The sequence below is a fragment of the Pyrgilauda ruficollis genome, unplaced genomic scaffold (genome assembly GCF_017590135.1).
Source record: "Pyrgilauda ruficollis isolate IOZ18807 unplaced genomic scaffold, ASM1759013v1 scaffold27, whole genome shotgun sequence".
Classification (NCBI taxonomy): Eukaryota; Metazoa; Chordata; class Aves; order Passeriformes; family Passeridae; genus Pyrgilauda; species Pyrgilauda ruficollis.
Window position 1 is genome coordinate 527,863 of NW_024524044.1, and position 18,285 is coordinate 546,147.

At 37.9% G+C, this 18,285-nt stretch overlaps 1 protein-coding gene across 22 annotated transcripts in view; it reads right to left on the reverse strand.

Moving 5' to 3' along the window:
• Window positions 1-10,411: 10,411 nt before the first annotated feature.
• NRCAM (neuronal cell adhesion molecule) overlaps window positions 10,412-18,285 on the reverse strand; it is a 143,372-nt gene continuing 135,498 nt past the window's right edge. For 20 of the 22 annotated variants that reach the window (XM_041471548.1, XM_041471544.1, XM_041471545.1 and 17 more), the window contains one exon: window positions 10,412-12,808. In XM_041471548.1, coding sequence (XP_041327482.1) covers window positions 12,571-12,808 — 238 coding nt within the window. In that variant the 3' untranslated portion in view covers window positions 10,412-12,570. The other 2 variants (XM_041471527.1, XM_041471549.1) reach the window with 2 other exon arrangements.

Genomic DNA, 18,285 nt, shown 5'->3' on the forward strand with positions numbered 1-18,285 from the left:
ATGGAGAGTGTGACTTATTTAATTATCCATTTAGTGAGAACATGCTTGCTAAATACCCTTTAGAATAAAGTATTTAAATCAACTCAATTCTCCATGGATGTCTTATTAACAACTATTTGGTAGAAAAGTGGCTATTACTTGGGTCTAAAATTGTTCTTTTCTCTAAAAAAAACCATTTTAAGGCATCACACAAATGTACACGCAGCAATGGGCAGGCAGTTTCCTTTTAGGCTTGGGCAGTCAGCCATTCATCTCTTGCTTTTTGTTTCAAGGTTAATGCTTCCTTCATGTCATAGTGACAATAAAGTGTTTCTAGGTGGATTTATTCTTGCCTATTCATAGAAAACCAATGTGAAGATCTTAGAGATTAATTTCTTTCAAAGCTGCAGAAGTAAATACATCTGTGGCAGGAAAGTCTTGTTTTGGCCACTTACATTGCTTTTATCTCTGCCTTTTTTCTCTGGTCTGTTGCTTACCTATTTCCTCACCATCCTCACCCCTCCTATGTTCTTTTCTTTGGCACTTAGCCCTGAATTCTGTTGGGGTTTTAATGCTTGAAGCAGTGTATATGTGAAATGTACCTTGAACTGGGTACACCTACATCATATACGCTGGTCACCTATGCATACGTTCATGTTCTTTGATCTGTGCACTTTGTCCTGTTCATTTTTGCTGTTAGTTCGTGTCCTTAAAAACGAAAATATTTTTAAAAACACACTTTAAATAGACATCTTTAATAGTGATGATTTCTTGTGTCTCAAGAAAACTTTGGGGTTTAATTAACTTAATTCTATTATCTTAAGAAATAAATCATGCCATATAAGAGAGCAAAGAAAGAAGCCTTGGAAAACTAACCTGTCATAAAACTCATCTGTGATCACAGAGCAAAAGCTGAGCACTGCAATAAAACACACCAGCCACACAAGATCCATTACTCTATACTGTCATTAGTTGGGGAGAGTCTTCAACCTCACAGAAGAGTGGAATATTATCCCTACTAGCCACTTTGGATTTTATTTCACAGTGCAGTGAACTCAGCGGGATTTTGCTTTCTGGTAGGCAACTGAACTGCTCTGCTTGCAAAAGTACACATGCAGAGCTGAGTTTTCTAAACCAACTATTTATTTTCTCAGAAAATATGATTGGATAATTTTAGGGTGTTTTATTTAAAGTAGAAGGATCCCTTCCCTCTCTCCCTATCTCCCTTTTCAGGGTGGCACATTTGTCTCAGGACCAGAGAAGTGTAGCTATGTGTATGTTCTCAAATTAAAGAAGGTGTAGGATGAGGTGGTAGCCACAAGACCCAGGAGCACAGACCCGGTCTTGACAACCCTTTGTAGACCCCACTTTGCAAGGGATGAGCTGCCCCCACTGAGGCTCAGCCTGACCCTCCTTCACCCTCCCCATGCCTGAAGCTGTGGTAGTGGTGCAGGATCGCATTCTTCCTGCAGCACGGCTGTAGTACATCCTGACTGTTTGGCATATGGAACGTGCTGAGACAGCCCTGAAGGGAGCCAGAGCTCACACAGTCCTGTCTTTGTTGCCAGCTGGGAGCAGGTACCTCTGAGACCCTACAGAGCACTTGCAGAGCCCTTCAAGACAGCCTGGTAATGAGCTGACAGCAGCGCTGTGGGGCTGGTTGGGGCCCCAGAACCGAGCCTGGACCAGGGATGCCTGTAATTAACAGTGGAGACAAATCCACTGAGACCAGTGCAGAGTCAACAATGCCCCAAATGCACGTTTGCATTAGGGCTTAACTTCAGTTGTTTGCTTTTATGCAGAATGATGCAAACTAACATGTTCCAAAGCCACACTAACCTTAGGAACTAGGGGAGCCTTCAGCACTGGTTTGAGTGTTCTAAGAAATTATGACTGAAAATACCTGGATATATCTATATTTCAGTAGAAATATGTATATCTGCTGAATGTGATTGGAGCATACCTGTTGAAAATCTAGGGATGCAATTGGTAATTATAATATCACATTATTAACACTTGGCCACATGCAGCTCAGGAATGTGCAACTTATTTTAATCAGTATATACTTTAATTTCATAACTTCAAGGCCAGGCATGTTTTCAGCTTAATATTATGTTAGAAGGTGAAAAAAAAAAAGAAAAAAGAAAAAAAAAAGTAGTGAATAGATTAATGAAGTTGACAACCTTTCTTGCAAGGGTGGTGGATGGACACATGCCAAAACTGAAGCAGGCTGCCTGGGGCTATTCAATCTGGCCAGTAACCTTCCAACAAACATGTTTATCTAAACCATTTGGAGAGAGCGGCTGTGTGGTACTTAGTTGCCAGCTGGGGTTAAACCCAAAGACATTCAGTTTTAGAAGAGTTGAACTGATGCATTTTTAGTTTGTTACCTGTTGCTGTTAGGAGCACTGAAACCTGGAGAGACTTCACAGATTTCCTGAGCAGCACTGTGATTCACAGCCACAAACCTGCAGCATCTCAGGAATATACTCATTTTGCATGACACAAACTCTTTCAGGATTTACTCTCTGAGTGTTTCAAGCAGTGAGGACAAATGCTTTTTTTTGTTTCGTGCAGGAAAATGATGTGTGTCTGTGTGTGTGTGTACTCATTTCTGAAGGGTTTTTTGGAGATGAAGATCTACTGTAAAGTGAATGTGCTTAGGAAATCCATGCTGATGTCTAAATTCCTGCTCCTTTACATGGGTCTCAAGTATCTCTATCAGAACTAAAAGGCCAAAAGTCAACAGAGTAGTTCCAAGTGTTCTGTTGACCAGCATGCAAGGTAAGAGTAACAGTGTACAGTGTAACAGTGTTAAAACAGGGTAACATGCAGTAAAAAATATCCTGTTTATCACGAGTCAATAAAGAGCACTAATGGGTGGTCTATTCACAGTATATTCAGGGGTTCATTTTCAGTGTTTAAGTTTGTCTGTCCTATCCATAGCTGCTGCATCAACACTTATTACACTTAACAATGTGAATTAAGAGAAAAGCACAGTATCTAGCCACTTGATTTTACATAAGTCACAGCTTATCTTGGGAGTCAACCACTATGGCAAGACAAAAGAACCCAAGAATGACACATGGCTCTCCACACCGAAGCATGCCCTTCCTCAGCAACCATGATACCCTGTTTTGGCATTAGCACAGTTCACTTGTGATCAATAATTCCAGGTAGAGTAATTCAGGAGGGGTTTGGGCATGTAGCTCCAAGTCCTGCTCTGTCTCCATTTTTGCCCTGCAGCAGGGTTAGGGGACGCTCACTGTGGAGACAGCTAGACTGGCAGCATCAATACACACTGGCTCAAAAAGACCTGGACACTGGGTGATGCTGGTTTCCCGTTTTTCTCTGACCAGGCAGGCTCTTCCCATGCTGGCAAAGGAAACACATTAACTTATTCTTTGGAAATAATGCTTTCTGCACACTTTGAGTGTGCAAAAGTGGCTCGGGGCCATTCCCACGATGAGGAACCTCATGACACTGGGTAGGCTGGTCTCTCCTAACCTTGGTAAATGTTCATCTCTGTGCCCTGTGTAAGGAAAGGGGTGATCTTGCCAACTCAGGTGGGCATCTTCATGTGTCTTTGATCTTCTATGTGGTAACATACTGTTCTATTTGTATTTGCTGGCCTGAATGAAAGGTGCACAAAGCCTTAGTTTACTCTGTATTCCTTTCCTTTTTTTTCATATAAATAACTCCATATGTGTCAGTTCTTTATAAAGTGAAATTCAAAATACATAACAAAACATTTGTTAAGACAAATTTAAACCAAGTGGCCACAGCCACCCTATTTGCAGGAACTGTTTCCAGTGCGTGCCTGGTTACTGTGTGAGATGTTCATCTAGCACTTTGAAGGAGTGGAAAATCAGATGTGCTTCAAGGATTAGCCTTCTTAAGCGACCTTTCCCACCCATAACTCTTCCTCTCTGTGATGGTGGTAGGAATTGGCCCTGGGTAAGAGTCCTGCCTGAGAGCAGAGCTGGCTCTTTAAGGCTGTGTGTGGGGTGTTGGAATTGTAGCTCTTGATGTTAGACCAGAACATAAACTAATGGCAAGACTTTCAGCAAGGCTATAATTTCAGCTTCTATATGCTTAACTTTATGTTATCTTCAATATAAATCAACCCCTGAACCCCCCATAATTTACTGGTTTTTCATTTGTCTAGAACTAGAACAATCCATGTGTTTCTTACATGAGCTTTTATTTTGTCACTTAAAGTAACTGAACATTTCAAATTTAGTATCTGTGTATTTTTATACCAATTCAAGTCTGACATGGAAAGCTGCTTTGACATTAAAATCTGAGTTACAGGGAAAGACTTGCTAAATGCAGAACTAGGTTGCACTGATTGTTACATCAGCTTTTTTGACAGACATTATGGTATACAATAATCTTTTTCTGAACATATTACTGAAAACCTCATCAATCAGTGATGAATAGATGCAAATCACTCTTGAAACCTATTTTGCCTGCTAGACATATTAAAAAAAAAAAAAAAAGCCTGACACACAACAAAAACCAGAACTAAACCTGCAGAAAAGCTTATGAGTGATAGTGAAATTTATCCTGTTTCTTCTATTTTTTACATGGAACAACAAAATCCAGCCATTAAAATAGAAACTTTTATCTACAAGTGAAAAAGGATTTTGCAGTGATTCTCTCCAAGCTTTTATGTGTAGAATTAAAATGTACACCCTAAGAGCAAGCCTCATAAAAACATGGACTAAGCTTCTGGAATGGGCCTGTTACATTATTTTCATTATTACAAATTGTTAGTAAACAAGTGATGAACAATAATCTCACCAAAATTAGGTATATAATTTAAGTGGTTTGCTTTTTGAGTATTTTTAGTAGAATGTTTTTCAGTTGCAGGCTGAATTTAGAAAATGTGATTTAGGAAAAACAGATCACAGTTCTGATAGATGACTATCTCCAACACGTAAACTGGCTGTGGCTGTGATGTCCCCCCTGGAGGCTGAGGCTGCTGTCATTAGTGGAGAGACCCTGACACTCTATTAGACAGTTACTCACTAAAAAATATTCATTATATTCAAAACTTTGCCTGAAGACCTGCCTAAAATGCCACAAGCACTAGTCTCAGCTGGTGTAAATGAAAGCATCTTCAATGGCTTTGTCAGGGTGGAGACTGCCTGCTCCATCTAAAACATCTGTCCTGGTTTCCAGTTTTCAGCATCTCTGCTCTCACCACCAGCAGAAAGAAAAAAACTTGCTAAATTTTCTTCATTGTTAATCATTAACCTCTGGCTGCATTCCCATCTCTAAAGCAGCATGCACCTATCTGTTTGGTATGACGCAGACACACGATGATTTTTCTATAGTAGTGTTTTGAATGCTTCTGTTATTTTCTTAACACCTCAGGCTTTCTTATTTCATTCTGCTGCCTCGATCCATGCAACAAGTCTCCAGCTACAAAGCCACGCACACCCTGCACACCCTGCAGATGCCTCCCCCTTCCACCCCTCACTGCCACCACAAGGATGCTGTGATGCCAGTCCCAGAGGGCAGAGCTTCTGTCCTCCTCACCCGAATGGGCCCTGACGTGCTGAGCTGGTTCCCGCAGGCAGAGTCCCTCTGAAGATGATGCTGTCTGACAACGTGAATCAATTCAGCATTTCTTTATCTCATTTCAGAGCAGCAGGACTCCTGGGGCTGCGACACTGAAAATGTGCCGTGTGTTATCCATCCTGATCAAAACACTTAACGCTGGTCACCGACCAGGACACGCTCTCACAGGGGCGGCCTAAAGGCTGTTGGAGCCGGGGGCGGGGAGCAGGCCCTGCTCCCGCCGGAGAGCAATCTGCTGCCTGACGAGATGCTCCCATCCTCCTGTGGCAAGACCTTAAGCTTTTCTTCGACACAGAGATTAAGGGCAATCCCGACAAATTCAAAAGCAGATCAAGTATGGTACCTCAGTGAGATGACCCGCTGCCCTACAGATTGTCCGGCCAGGCTGCATTCCTGCGCTTCTCATGGGAACCTGTTCCCTCCAGTTGCACAGGTTCAGCAGCACCAGGCAGCGCCTTTTCCAAACCCATTGTGCCAGTGTAGGCTTCACATCATTTGCAAAAGCTGAGCTAGTTAGCTACACACCAACCAGGTCAAGAGCGTTTTAAAAATCTTTATTATTGTACAGCTGCCAGGCACACATACCTACAGACACACACCTGGGAACTGACAGCCTAATATGACATTCATCTGGCTTCTGATTCTGCCTCAAAAAAGCCTTTGGGACATGGCTATCTGCTGAATTCCAGACCAAGCAATTTCAGACCAAGAACAATAGCTCTTGCCAGTTTACTTTTCAAACAGCACTTCTGCCCCAAATGTCCCTGCATTTTAAAATCATGATAACAAACGATTGAATTAGAATAAGGTCACTGTTGCACAGATAAACTGATACAATATGTTATGCAAAACAAGCATAAATTAATATGAACTTGTCTCTTATTCTTTTTAACCACTATTTTATAGTACCTTTATATCTATAGATAGGTACACTCATACACACACACATTTTTATCCATTAATATGGAATGTGAACTTAAGATGCTTTGGGCTTCTGCTAACCATTGTAACAATTGTAACTTCCCTCTAGTGGCCAATTGTTGCTTAAATGCTAGTGATTGAAGACTCGTCTGCCTCTCATTATAAAAAAAGATAAATCAGCTTATTTTTAAAAAATATACATGAGTTTCCCTTTTGATAAAGTTTGTGGTCATTATCTAATTGTAGTAGAACAGCACAGGCTGTTTCCTTATTAAAGCAAAACTTTGGAACCAAGAACCTGTAGTGAAAAGGACAGAATGGCAAAACATTCTCAGCTAAACAGAAGTTCTCATTGGCTAATTGTTCAAGTGATATAATTATACCAAAAAAATTGTGGTTTGTACTGCTAGAAAATAAAAGCTACAATATTCACTTGTAGGCAGGGTAACTAGTTTTCTTGTGCTTTTCATGTAGTATTTGTGCCTACAGGCCATCACACAGTCTAGCAAAGGCCATTTTCCCTCTCCTTACTGGAAATCAAACTATTCCTGTCCATGCCAGCATTCTTTTACATTCATCTGTCCTCTGACTTGTCCAGAAACTGTTGCAATTAGCTGTCTTCCCCCCCCCCCTCCCCCCACTCTCTTTAAAAACATTAATTCTGGTATTCCATGTTTGGAGATCTCGTTGTGTAGGTTCTTCATCTATCAAACAGTTTGTATGGCTCCCTTTTATCTTCCTTATCTCAACATCTAGGAGAATGCCCACTTTCCTCATATTACTGGAACACCACTAGTCAAATTCCTAAGAACAGAGAAAAGTATCTCTTCAGATTGCCTTGTCCTATACCTGCAGAAAGTGGGTGCTTTCCAGGAGATAGTTTTAGCATACTTTAAAAAGTAAGGAAATTAAAGCAACTGCTTTGTGTGTTTGATTGTCCAGCTGGTTAGTACTTCCCCTATGCCAAACCTACAAACTTCTGGCAATTCTCACCTGTTTGACAGACATTTTTAAGATTGTCTTAAAGAAGTCTTAAGATTAAGTCTTTCTACGTCTCTTGCAAAAATAACAAAATAAATAATAATTTAAAAAATCTGAAAGGAGAATGATGTCCTATTGATCTATTTTACACTGTTTGTCACCAACAGATAGTCTGGTCTGCACCCAGCAGGCTGTGCTGCTCCACACTAGCAAGGGCTCCTGCTGCCTCTGCCATTTGTCTGTTTTTCTCTTTTAACCACTCAGGCCAGCTATCCTACTGGCTGCTTCTCAACTCTTTCCAAGAAACCTCACATATTATACTTTTGTTCTTGCATTTTCTCTGTCCCAACATTTCCATTTTCACTACCTCTTCTTGCCACACCAGAAGGCAAACTTTTCATGCCGGCAAGACCATAATTCTCTTTCACTACAGTACATATATTGCAGAACATCTACTTGAAATATATCCTGAACACTGCTATTTAGAAAACTCCATTTGTTCCCTTAGTCCTGTGAAGTCTTGAAGCCCTTTAGATCTTTGCAAACACAGGGCAGAGGAGTGGGCTGCTATCCTCTCTCAGGTAAGATACTGGGCTTCAAAGACAAAGCATCCCTTTTCTGAAGTCTTGGAAACATGGGAAATATAGCAGCACCCTCTGGAAGATACATATCAAGTACAGTTCACTGTCAAAGGTAAATGTAGTTCATTCCTCAATGTAGTGCAAGACCTGGTAATTTTAAATAAGTTTGGCACCAGAACTGGATTACCTAAACTTTCCCTGTTTAAAAGCTCAAGTCTGAAACCCATATTTGTACAGCATGGACCAGGTATGTTTCTCTTCATCACTTATATCCAAAATGGGACAGAAAGCCAGGCAGAATTAAATCTAAGCACTGGCTTATATTTCTGACATGATGCCATGGGTTTTTTTTCAGCTGGTAGGGAAAACTACCTTCTAAACTTCTGTATTTTATTTGCACCTTAGGGCAAGACAAAGCAGGTCAAAAGACTGGCTGGGTCCAGGTGACAGGAGCTGTCTCCTGCTCTGCCTCTCTCCAATTTAAACATGTGCAAACCTATTACTTGCCAGCTGGTTTCACATTTATCCTGTGTGGCTTTCCCGGAGGGACAAAGCCAGTGCTGCCAAATTCACACAACAGCACAAACTTCTCCAACCCCAAATGAAGAATCCATCCTTCAGGTATCAAACATGATCACAATTTTTTTAATCAGCTCATTTACATGTGAGCACAGTAAGGAACGTTGTGTACATTTTTGCTGCCAAAATTCATGAGAACACTGGGATCACCATTTTTCTCCTTGCTTACAGTCACAACAGATCACATCTACTGTCAAAGTCCTGCTGACATGTATTTATCTTGACAGCTTGATCTAAAGTTTCCACTTCTCATGTACAAAGAGCAGCCAGAGATCACTTCAGAGATTAAAACATGATGGCCAGTTGGATTTACTTTCATTCTAGGGACATCATTTGGGGGTAGATTCCTACAAGTAGCACATTCAGTTATTTCCATCTTCCCACAAAACCAGTTCCTGCTTCTGCCAAGTCTCTGAAATGTTCTTTCCTAAGGTAGATGATTTTCTCCCCAGTTCATTCTTTTCAGAAAATAAGACATTTCTATATGGTAGATAATATTTCTTCATATATAATTCCTAGGGCTTCTGTTTTAAAATAGACCAGACATCATAAAAAGAGAATGTGGCTCCCAAATCTTTTGCCACTTTGCCTCTGCTAAGTGGAACCATGAGGAAATTGTATTTTCCTAGGAACAATGAGAGAATAGATTACAAGAAAAATTACCATTGGGGTATCCTCTTTAATTCCCTCAGGATTTATACAATCACTTCAGTGAGAATAAAATCAAAAGCAATGTATATCAGTAAAAGGAAAATGTAGCAACTATATGTATTAGTACACTTTGGGGAACATGCACAGATTATGTATGTGTGTTTCCAAAAATTGTTACTGTATGAAATCCTTCTTTCCAACGGAGCCTAGGGAACTCAGACTCCTCTTTTCAGGAAGTATTCTTTAATTGAAACAGAAACAGCTGTATTTCATATCTCCCAGACAGTTTACATTGCTGCAAAAATCAACAGATACCTGTACAAAAACCAAGACAGCTGATATCTGAAGGTAGTGTGAAGGTATTTGAAGATAGAAGCGCCAGAACTGAGTCTGTGCAGATGTCAGGAGCTGAAACATCCAGGAGTTTCCAATTACATATGGGAAGGCTGGCAGAATGGCTTCTGATTCAGTGATAAGATCCCTCTTTCAAGCATCATGCCCACACATCAACTTTTGGATACATCTCCTGAAGCACCTGCATTTCTTGGAATCCATGGCTCTCCTGCAGTCTTCTATGCAGAACAGCTGCCCTCCTTCCCAGTCTGTTTCCATTCATATATAGGATAGACAAGATATGAAAAGAGCATTGCAATGGACTTTGTGTACTGTAAAAGATGATGACTAAAAATTCCTCATTTCATACACTATTTAAAAACAGATAACCATAAATTTGTCAGACAATTCCTTTAGGATGCAAAATCCTTATTTGGGATCCTACCTGAGGGCTTTTAATTTCAAATCAACATTCTTACTTTCTCTTATTCACACTTACAGGTATGGAACACGACTGTTTCAGTTCTTTTCTTTGCAGTAATATGGCTAAATAAATAATAAAAACATCCATGGAAGTAAAATGCAAATCACAGATTTCAATGGGAAATGGTCAGACAAATTTACCATTTTTTTCAAATGGTAGCATGTGAAGGTATGCAACTTTCTGTATATAATTTGGCGGCCGTAATGGGAACAACTTCTGTCAGAGCTCCTTCATGCTGTTTTTCTGCTTTGAATTTTTAATTACAGGACTAATCTAAAGTGATTTTTACTGCTAGTGTAAACAGAACAAACAGTGAAATTTTAAAACCACATTTATTTTTAATACAAAATCCGTTGCACTATTACAGAAGTGAGCCTGTATGTTTACCCCCACATGCACAGATAATTCAGCATCTACAATTAAATAAGAGTAAAATGATATTTCTTTTTTTACCAAAACCATTGGCAAATCCTGTGAAGAAATGTTCTCTTTGTGCTTTGTAATCAGTGTTCATATAATTCATTTTGTATTTGAGTTCCCATTAAAAAAACTGACCAGTGGAAAGCTCAAAGGTGCGAAAGAAGCTTATTACAGCTGGGTTACATTTGGGATTACTTCAGTTGTGCTTTACCTACAATATATACATGGAAGCTGCAAGGTGTCCTATGGGCTAATGTAGTGCACTGGCAAAAGCTCTGAATGGTTCAGCTGGAATCTGCAGATCTGCAGTAAATGAGCAGATCGCTATTTTATTTTCACAGCAAAAAAAAAAAAAAAAAAAAAAAAAAAAAAAAAGAAAAGAAAAATTAAGTAGATGCTTTAAAATACCATGCACACCATTGGCTATAGATCTTCTTACACAGTACAACATGAGCTTTCTTGGTTTATTTGTCTGGAACACCTAGAAGCATATAGCATCTACGCTTTAAGTGTATTTACAAATTCAACAAAATATCTACATATAAAAAGCTTACTTAAAATTAAACTTGATGCAAGTTATGAAAAACCAATTTATTGGCAAATGAAACTGAGCATTCCTTCAACCATAGGTTGTTATAAGAATTTATATTTGGAGGTAAACATTTGATTTAGTATGCGAGAAAATAATTTTGTAACCGATAAGGGTAATCCTTTACCAAAAAACCGTATTAGCACTTGTCAGATGGAATGCTGTGGTTCTTAGTGGTAACCCCCACACTGCTTCAGGCTGGAGATAATTACAAAGCTGCCACACTGATCAGGCTGGAACACAGAGAGAAATGCGCTCTCACCGATGGAGTCAGCTGGTTTGGTTTTTAATGATTTATTTTACAAGAGCTTACACCTTGCTGTGTTAGTAAATAATTTAACTCTGGTTGTGTTTTGGGATTTTTTTTTGTTTGTTTGTTTTCATTTTTAAGTATTCTAAGGCCATGAAAACATGTTGTGCTGTAACTGCGTATGAAGCTTTTTTTAAAGGGAAAAAAATCATACTCTTCTTTATGTAATTTAAAATATTTTAAACTTTCCACTTTTAGCACAACAGTTTCATAACACTTCTTTTTCTTCACATTTTTCCTTTATTTGGCAATGACAGTCTGCTAATCACAGTTTACTGCACCAACTGATTTAGTAGTACAGCACATTACGGAATGCATATTGTATGAAGGCACTGAATGTACGTTGCCCTGTGTTTTCTGGAATATTTTCCTTAATTTTTAAAGTTTTTCTTTCAGTGACTGTACAAATTCCAAAATGCATTGCAATGCATATCTTTTATGCCCTAAAATCAATTCAATATGTTTTGATGTAAAAATAGAACACTGTACTGCTGTAATACTTGATAGATTAAAAAGGCTATAAAGTAATAGGAGCAAAGAGCAGATAATAGGGTCTCATTAAGCATCAGCAAATGCAAGTGTCATACTTAAATCATTTAGCATTTATATACTGTACATACTGTTCCTAACTGTCTTGCAAAAAGACATGATAGCTAGACATTAAGTCACCAATTTCACAACAATGTCCACAAAGACATTGAAGTTCTATATAATACTACTATAACACTCTGACATTGAGAACGGAATTCATATCCAGGGATTCAGCTGAGGACTGCATAACAAATTGTCAAACCATGTCTTTATAGTGTACACAAGATTACCTGTGAGTTGTGTAGGGGGTTTTTTTTCCATGCATTATACTGTATTTTCAACAGGAAACAAAATTACAAGCTGATGTTACCGTTTGTGTCAGTTCCTTTAAAAAAAAGTATAAATACCCAAGTTTTGAACAAAATTTGAATTTTCTATTTTGATTCATAGTAACATACCACTTACTGTGTCATTATGCTGTGTACTGGTGTTAACCTGCATATTCTCATAGCATTAACATCTGATGGTGAGGAGCTCCATTACTTGCGTGCTCATAGTATGAGAAGGAGGATGTACAAGTGCTTTAAGCAAACTGGAGATACAAGGGGATCAAGTTCTGTGGTTACACAAATGAATTCATGGCATTTACAGGAGAAGGAGCCTCAGAGCTTTCATTTCCTTCTGCAGGTTCTTTCTCTTTTTTACCACTATATTGTCCAATAAAGGAGCCATCCTCATTGAACTGACCATTTACACCTTCTCCATAGTCAACTAAACTATCATCACTGTCTTCTTTTTTCACAGTTCTGTCTGAAGGTGTCCGGCTTCCTTTTTTTAGAGGTTTATGGTCCTCTGCATCGCTGGAGACACAAACAAACAAACATGGGATTAACGGATGTATTGTTTATTAAGAAAAGATCAGCCATGCATGCAGAGTTTATGAAAAGCATGTGTGCAGCCCTATAATCCTTTAGTAAACCCACATCACATTGTAGAGACAAATCAATATGATGTAGTTCATATGAAAACATGGTGTAAGAATGGTTTAAACAGAGAATGTCTTCAGTGGAGGGAGGGGGAGTTGTGGTTTCTTTTTTTTTTTTTCCCCCATCGTGCATGGCTTTTCAGTGATAAGACCTGGGCCCTTGGCTTGGAGGCCATGTAGATGCAACTGCAAGCATTAAGAAGTAGGTTGTAAAGCTATAAAAAAATAATTTGTTTGTTCTCCAAAGTAACAAGCTTATGATGTGCCGTGAAGTTAGTCTGTTAAACTTCTTAATTTCTTTGACTCCTTGAAAATGAATGAAGAATGAATTCGGTTAAATGAAATATACTGATTTTCTTTACTAGTATAAAGAAAATAAAAGTGCTGCATTTCAAATAATTTGTTACATAATGCAGGCCAGACTTGCAATTTTCAACCTTACCTTTCAAGAGACCTACATATTCCATTAAAAGGGTGCAGAAGAAACAAATGAAAATAGCCTAAGAAGAAAAGCAAAGTCCATATCCTGATAGTGATCAGTATTGTATCAATAATAAGTTGCTCTTAAAATTTCTACAATATTAACAGGTAAAGCAACAATTTAGCTTACAGTAGCTAGAATTGAGGAGTTGAGAGCATGCTTAGTCTTTCTCATTTCTTATCAGATCCATCTCCCTACCCTACTCTATGGCTGATAATGTTCTGACAATGATGATGGTGATTTGGAGGACAACACAAAAAGGAAAGGAAAGAAAGGCCAATAGAGGAGATCTCTGTAGCAAAGTATTGTGGTCTTTCCTTTGTCAGTGGAAAAGCTGCAGCACCATCAACATCCTCAAATAAATTGGCTGCTGTGGTAGGCTTTTATTTCATGAAATAGATATAGTTGGGCTCTTTTCAGAATCCTTTACATTGCACTTCAGTGTCAAGATGAGGATTTCAGCAGCAGCTCCAAAGCATTTTGAATTGAAACCCACTATTTCCAGCTGCACTTTTGGGTGCAATTATTTACCTTGTCTTAAACAGAACATATGACTTGATTTGCATATAGGGTACAAAAAAAAAAGGAAGTGGTTTGGGGTTTTTATTTAGATTCACAGTTTATGAGAAATAGAAAGAAATAAATACAAAATATTAAAGAAACAAAATTACATTTTGCAATTTCTAGAACACTAGGCTGAATATATACTCAGCAAATTATTTTAACTCTCTAATTCCTAAAACCTAATATCTTATAAAATAATGCAATTTTTTTCTAATTAATACTTTTAAGCACCCAGAGAAAACATATATATATATATATATAAAACATAGGATGTACAAGGCCACATCAGATCATATAGTTAGCCAACAAAAGCCCTCTTGAGAAACTGTTGCTAGAAAACCATTATACCCATTTTCCACCAAGCCATTTCTCCTCATCACCTTTTTTTTTTTATTGTTTGTTTGTTTTGGAAAACACTAAGTTATTAAATTCTAAAAGAAGGCCAACTCTAATATGCATATACTTACAGAAAAACCACATGAGAAATTTTATCATTCTGCATATACAGCAGAAAAAAAGTGGTAGGAATATCTCTCTTATTTACAAGTAAGAAAATCCTCATGCTCAAAGCACACAAAAGCAAAACCTCCAAATGTGACTGTATCAGCTTTGATGTTTTACTTATTGTGGTGTACAAGGCACAAGGATAAATGTCATTGATCTTTGCTCACTAGTGCTGCAAACATACAGGCCAGTAATGTTTAAAAGACTGTATTCCAAAACTTCAAGAATCCAGCAGCAGAGTGAAAATGTTTGTAACACTGTGAACACAAGCAGATCACAGAGACATTATTGAAGAGAGTTCATTTTGGAAGGACCCCATATTTAAAAGGTTGAAGATGGAATCAAGTATTTAATACTCATACAATATGCAGTTTCTCCAACGCCCCCATCAGAAGGCATTAAGAGTCATTAAAACAGGCTGCACGAATCAAATGAAGGCCAGGCCCTTCTTTTGAAATTGTAACCAGTCCTACTCCCAGGGAAGATCTGCTTTCTGGGTTAAACTGTTAAAGAAAGAGCACTGCTATATGGTTTACTATTTAACTTCAGGTGAATAACTTCATAATTCTTTACACCATAATACACAGACATTAAAAGAAATTAAAATTGCAATTGTATCATATTCTGATTGGTCATGAATCTCTGCACAAATATTCTGAAGTATGACCCTAGCCAATGTAATTCACTAGGTTAGAATATAAATATATAAACAATATGCCGCTAATGTATAAATACAACAACATTTTTGTGTTTAATCCAATGAAAAGCTTGATTTGCCATTACAATTTAGAAAAATCTGAGGATGAGAACTTCTGCTTTGTGTTGCTCTTCCGGTTTCCTTATTTATATTTCTGGAAATGAAGTTTATGCATAAGACAAACAATGAAGAAATACTTACACAGTTGGTTGCACTGAGTATAAGATTTTTCTATATTTTAGTCAGGATGTGAATTCTACAATCTCTATAATTAAAAGCAAAAACAACTGCAGATTTACCCAGGAGTGTATGCGCATGGAGGTGAGCACTGGTGTGAGAGCACAGTCACAGCAAATGCAAAAATCAAATCTGAACCCGGGGATTCCTTCACTTGTTGCACTACATAGGTCTAGAGAGAGGTTCTGCCACGACTCTAGCAGTGGAAAAACAAGTGGGATTATCCAACACTCCTGGAACACTTCAGAACAGATAACATATGCCATGGTACCATTTTTTCTGTATCAAACTGGATTATGACTCTTAGGTGAACACAGTGTTTTGTGTGGAAGAGAAAGAAATTGAGAAGGAAAGATGAAAAAACCAAACAAATAGAAGGAGAAAAAAGTGAACACACCAATGTTTTGGACAACACTTTTGCTACCCTGGGGATTCAAAAAAGAGGAGGGGTTCTGGTGGTCTGGCAAAATGAATGTAATATCTGTTTGTTGCCAAGAAGCAAACTGCAAAAGCTGCTGAATTATATTAGCAAGAGCTATAGAACACTTCAGGCTGTAGAATTTTTATAGTATTATATTGCCAAAACATGGTAAAGCCATAAATTTTGTACCCACAAGGTTTGCCAACCTTGCTTACACCTGTTCATAAAACTATTCCAAAATGCAATCAGGATAAATCATAGTTTCTTTCTGTTTCTGTTTGTGGTTTTGCTTGCTGACTTTTATTATGTACCTAGTGTAATATTGTGATATTAAAAAATAAAAGTGCAAATTGTGTTGACTAAAATTACAGTGGCAAATGGAAGAAGCTTTTTTAAAGTGTGATTTATGCAGTGCATATAATTAATAGTCAGAAAACAATACTGGAAGGGAACCAAACATGAGGTAAGAATGGGTATGAATGCTTTATTTAGAGCCATGGAAATTAAGTGTAGCCATACTTTTACTATTTTTTGCTGTAAAAATAAATTCCATACTAGTAGCTTTTTAGGGATGAAAATTTCTCAAAGAAGACTCATATGTAGCTTTCATTTTGATAAGTACTTATATGTAGCACATACACTTCAGTAAGAAAAGTGTCTACTATTAAAGCATACTCTAAAAGCATCATTTAAATATTAATCATTAATGATTGCTATTATATTAATATGTTTCTCTTCTTAGTTTAATGAAACACATATCAAACTTGAAGTTAATTATCAAGAGATATAAGAAGTATGAAGGTAACAATAGCATAAGTGCAAAGTACAAATTTATTTGTTTAAAAAAAGTAATTCCATTTCACAAGCTTATCAGTTATTGAAAGAAATATGTACCTTGAAATCTCCTTTCTTCTTTCAACTTTTCAATTTTTCTTCCTTAGATATGGGTACATGCAGCAACCAGTCAGAATGGGGAAGACACTTTTACGATGCCTCTGCAGTCCAGCAGGCAACTAGTTCCCAACTAAACTTTGCCACATTCATAGACATGCAAAAAGACTCAATATATGGTTAGCAATATACTTCTTTTCCTTACAGCACAACTGTCAGGTGAAAGGCAACAAGAAACAAAGTGGGTAAAACATTCTGGGCTATGAGACACAGAAAGTGGATGCAGAAGATGAAAACGGTTGGCAGTAATTCCTTTTTCTGTGACCTCAGGTCAATAGCCCAGAAATCTTTAAATAAAAGCTATCAGGTAAAGCCACAGAAATACCTTCCTCTATGGCTTCCCTGCATACTCCAGGAGAATCTGTCCCTACACCTAAGAGGTTTCCGCTGACACTCCTAAATTATTAGGACTGTGAGTCCTAATATTATTACAGTCAATCTAGACTTCAAACCATTTTACTATTTCTTATTTAAGCACAACTATATCAGTCTTCTGAGTAGTTTTTCATTAACATCTCTGTAATACTCAATCTTCAATCCTGGCAGAAGCTGGAAAAACTGGGTGATGAAGCTCTGGCTTTAAAAAGCAATGTGCTGAAAAAGTTGTTAATCACACAAGTATTCAAGAATTAAAAAAAGAATTGTCAAAGAAAGTACATGTGCGTAAATTAGAACACAGTAAGACCACTACCAAATCCAGTTGGACTGTTCAGCTCTTCAGATAATCTCCACTGAGATAATCTCTTGCCCTGGAAGGGACCAAGTTTAGAACTACAGTCCTGAGGCACAAATCATGGCTAGGTCCCTTATGGAAACACACCTAAGCTGCAAGTTAAGTAACTACAAGAGAAAAACCCTACACTTGTAGTTACAAATTTTATTTTAATTGTTAATCAACTCAGAAAAAGAAGGAAGAGTAATGTATTATCTAGCAATCCAGAACTCTCTGCCACAGTGTCTCACAGCATATCCTAGAATTTCTAGGAAAAACACTGTGTGTCAAAATATTGAAGAAAAGCGGCAAAATAATTCACCAAAATGTGCAAATATCCTGAGTTACCACAGCAGCAATTCCACTACTGTATTTGCCTTGTCCTGTTTCATCTTCCTAAGAACATTCTGCAGACCACTGGACTTTCAACCTTCCCTTGTAATTGCTTGCTTCCAGTCTTCCTACCCATGAACTCATGGGTCTGTAGCTGTCATAACTTCTTAATTTCTCTCCATTTATGGACCAGAAGGAAAATTTAGGCTTATTTACATGTACGCTGATCTCAACACACATCTGTGGTACTTCTTCTGTTTCTTGCAGGTTCTTGATGTAGAAAATGACTGTCCACAATTTACTGTCTCAGTCTTCTACAACTCAGAAAACCACTGAGAGTGCAGAGCAGATTGCTACAGAGGCACTGTTTTCCCTTATTATTTAAAAATGAAGGAATCCATCCAGTCACAGGAATATAGCAGCCATAGTCATTCCTTAGTTCCCAAAACACC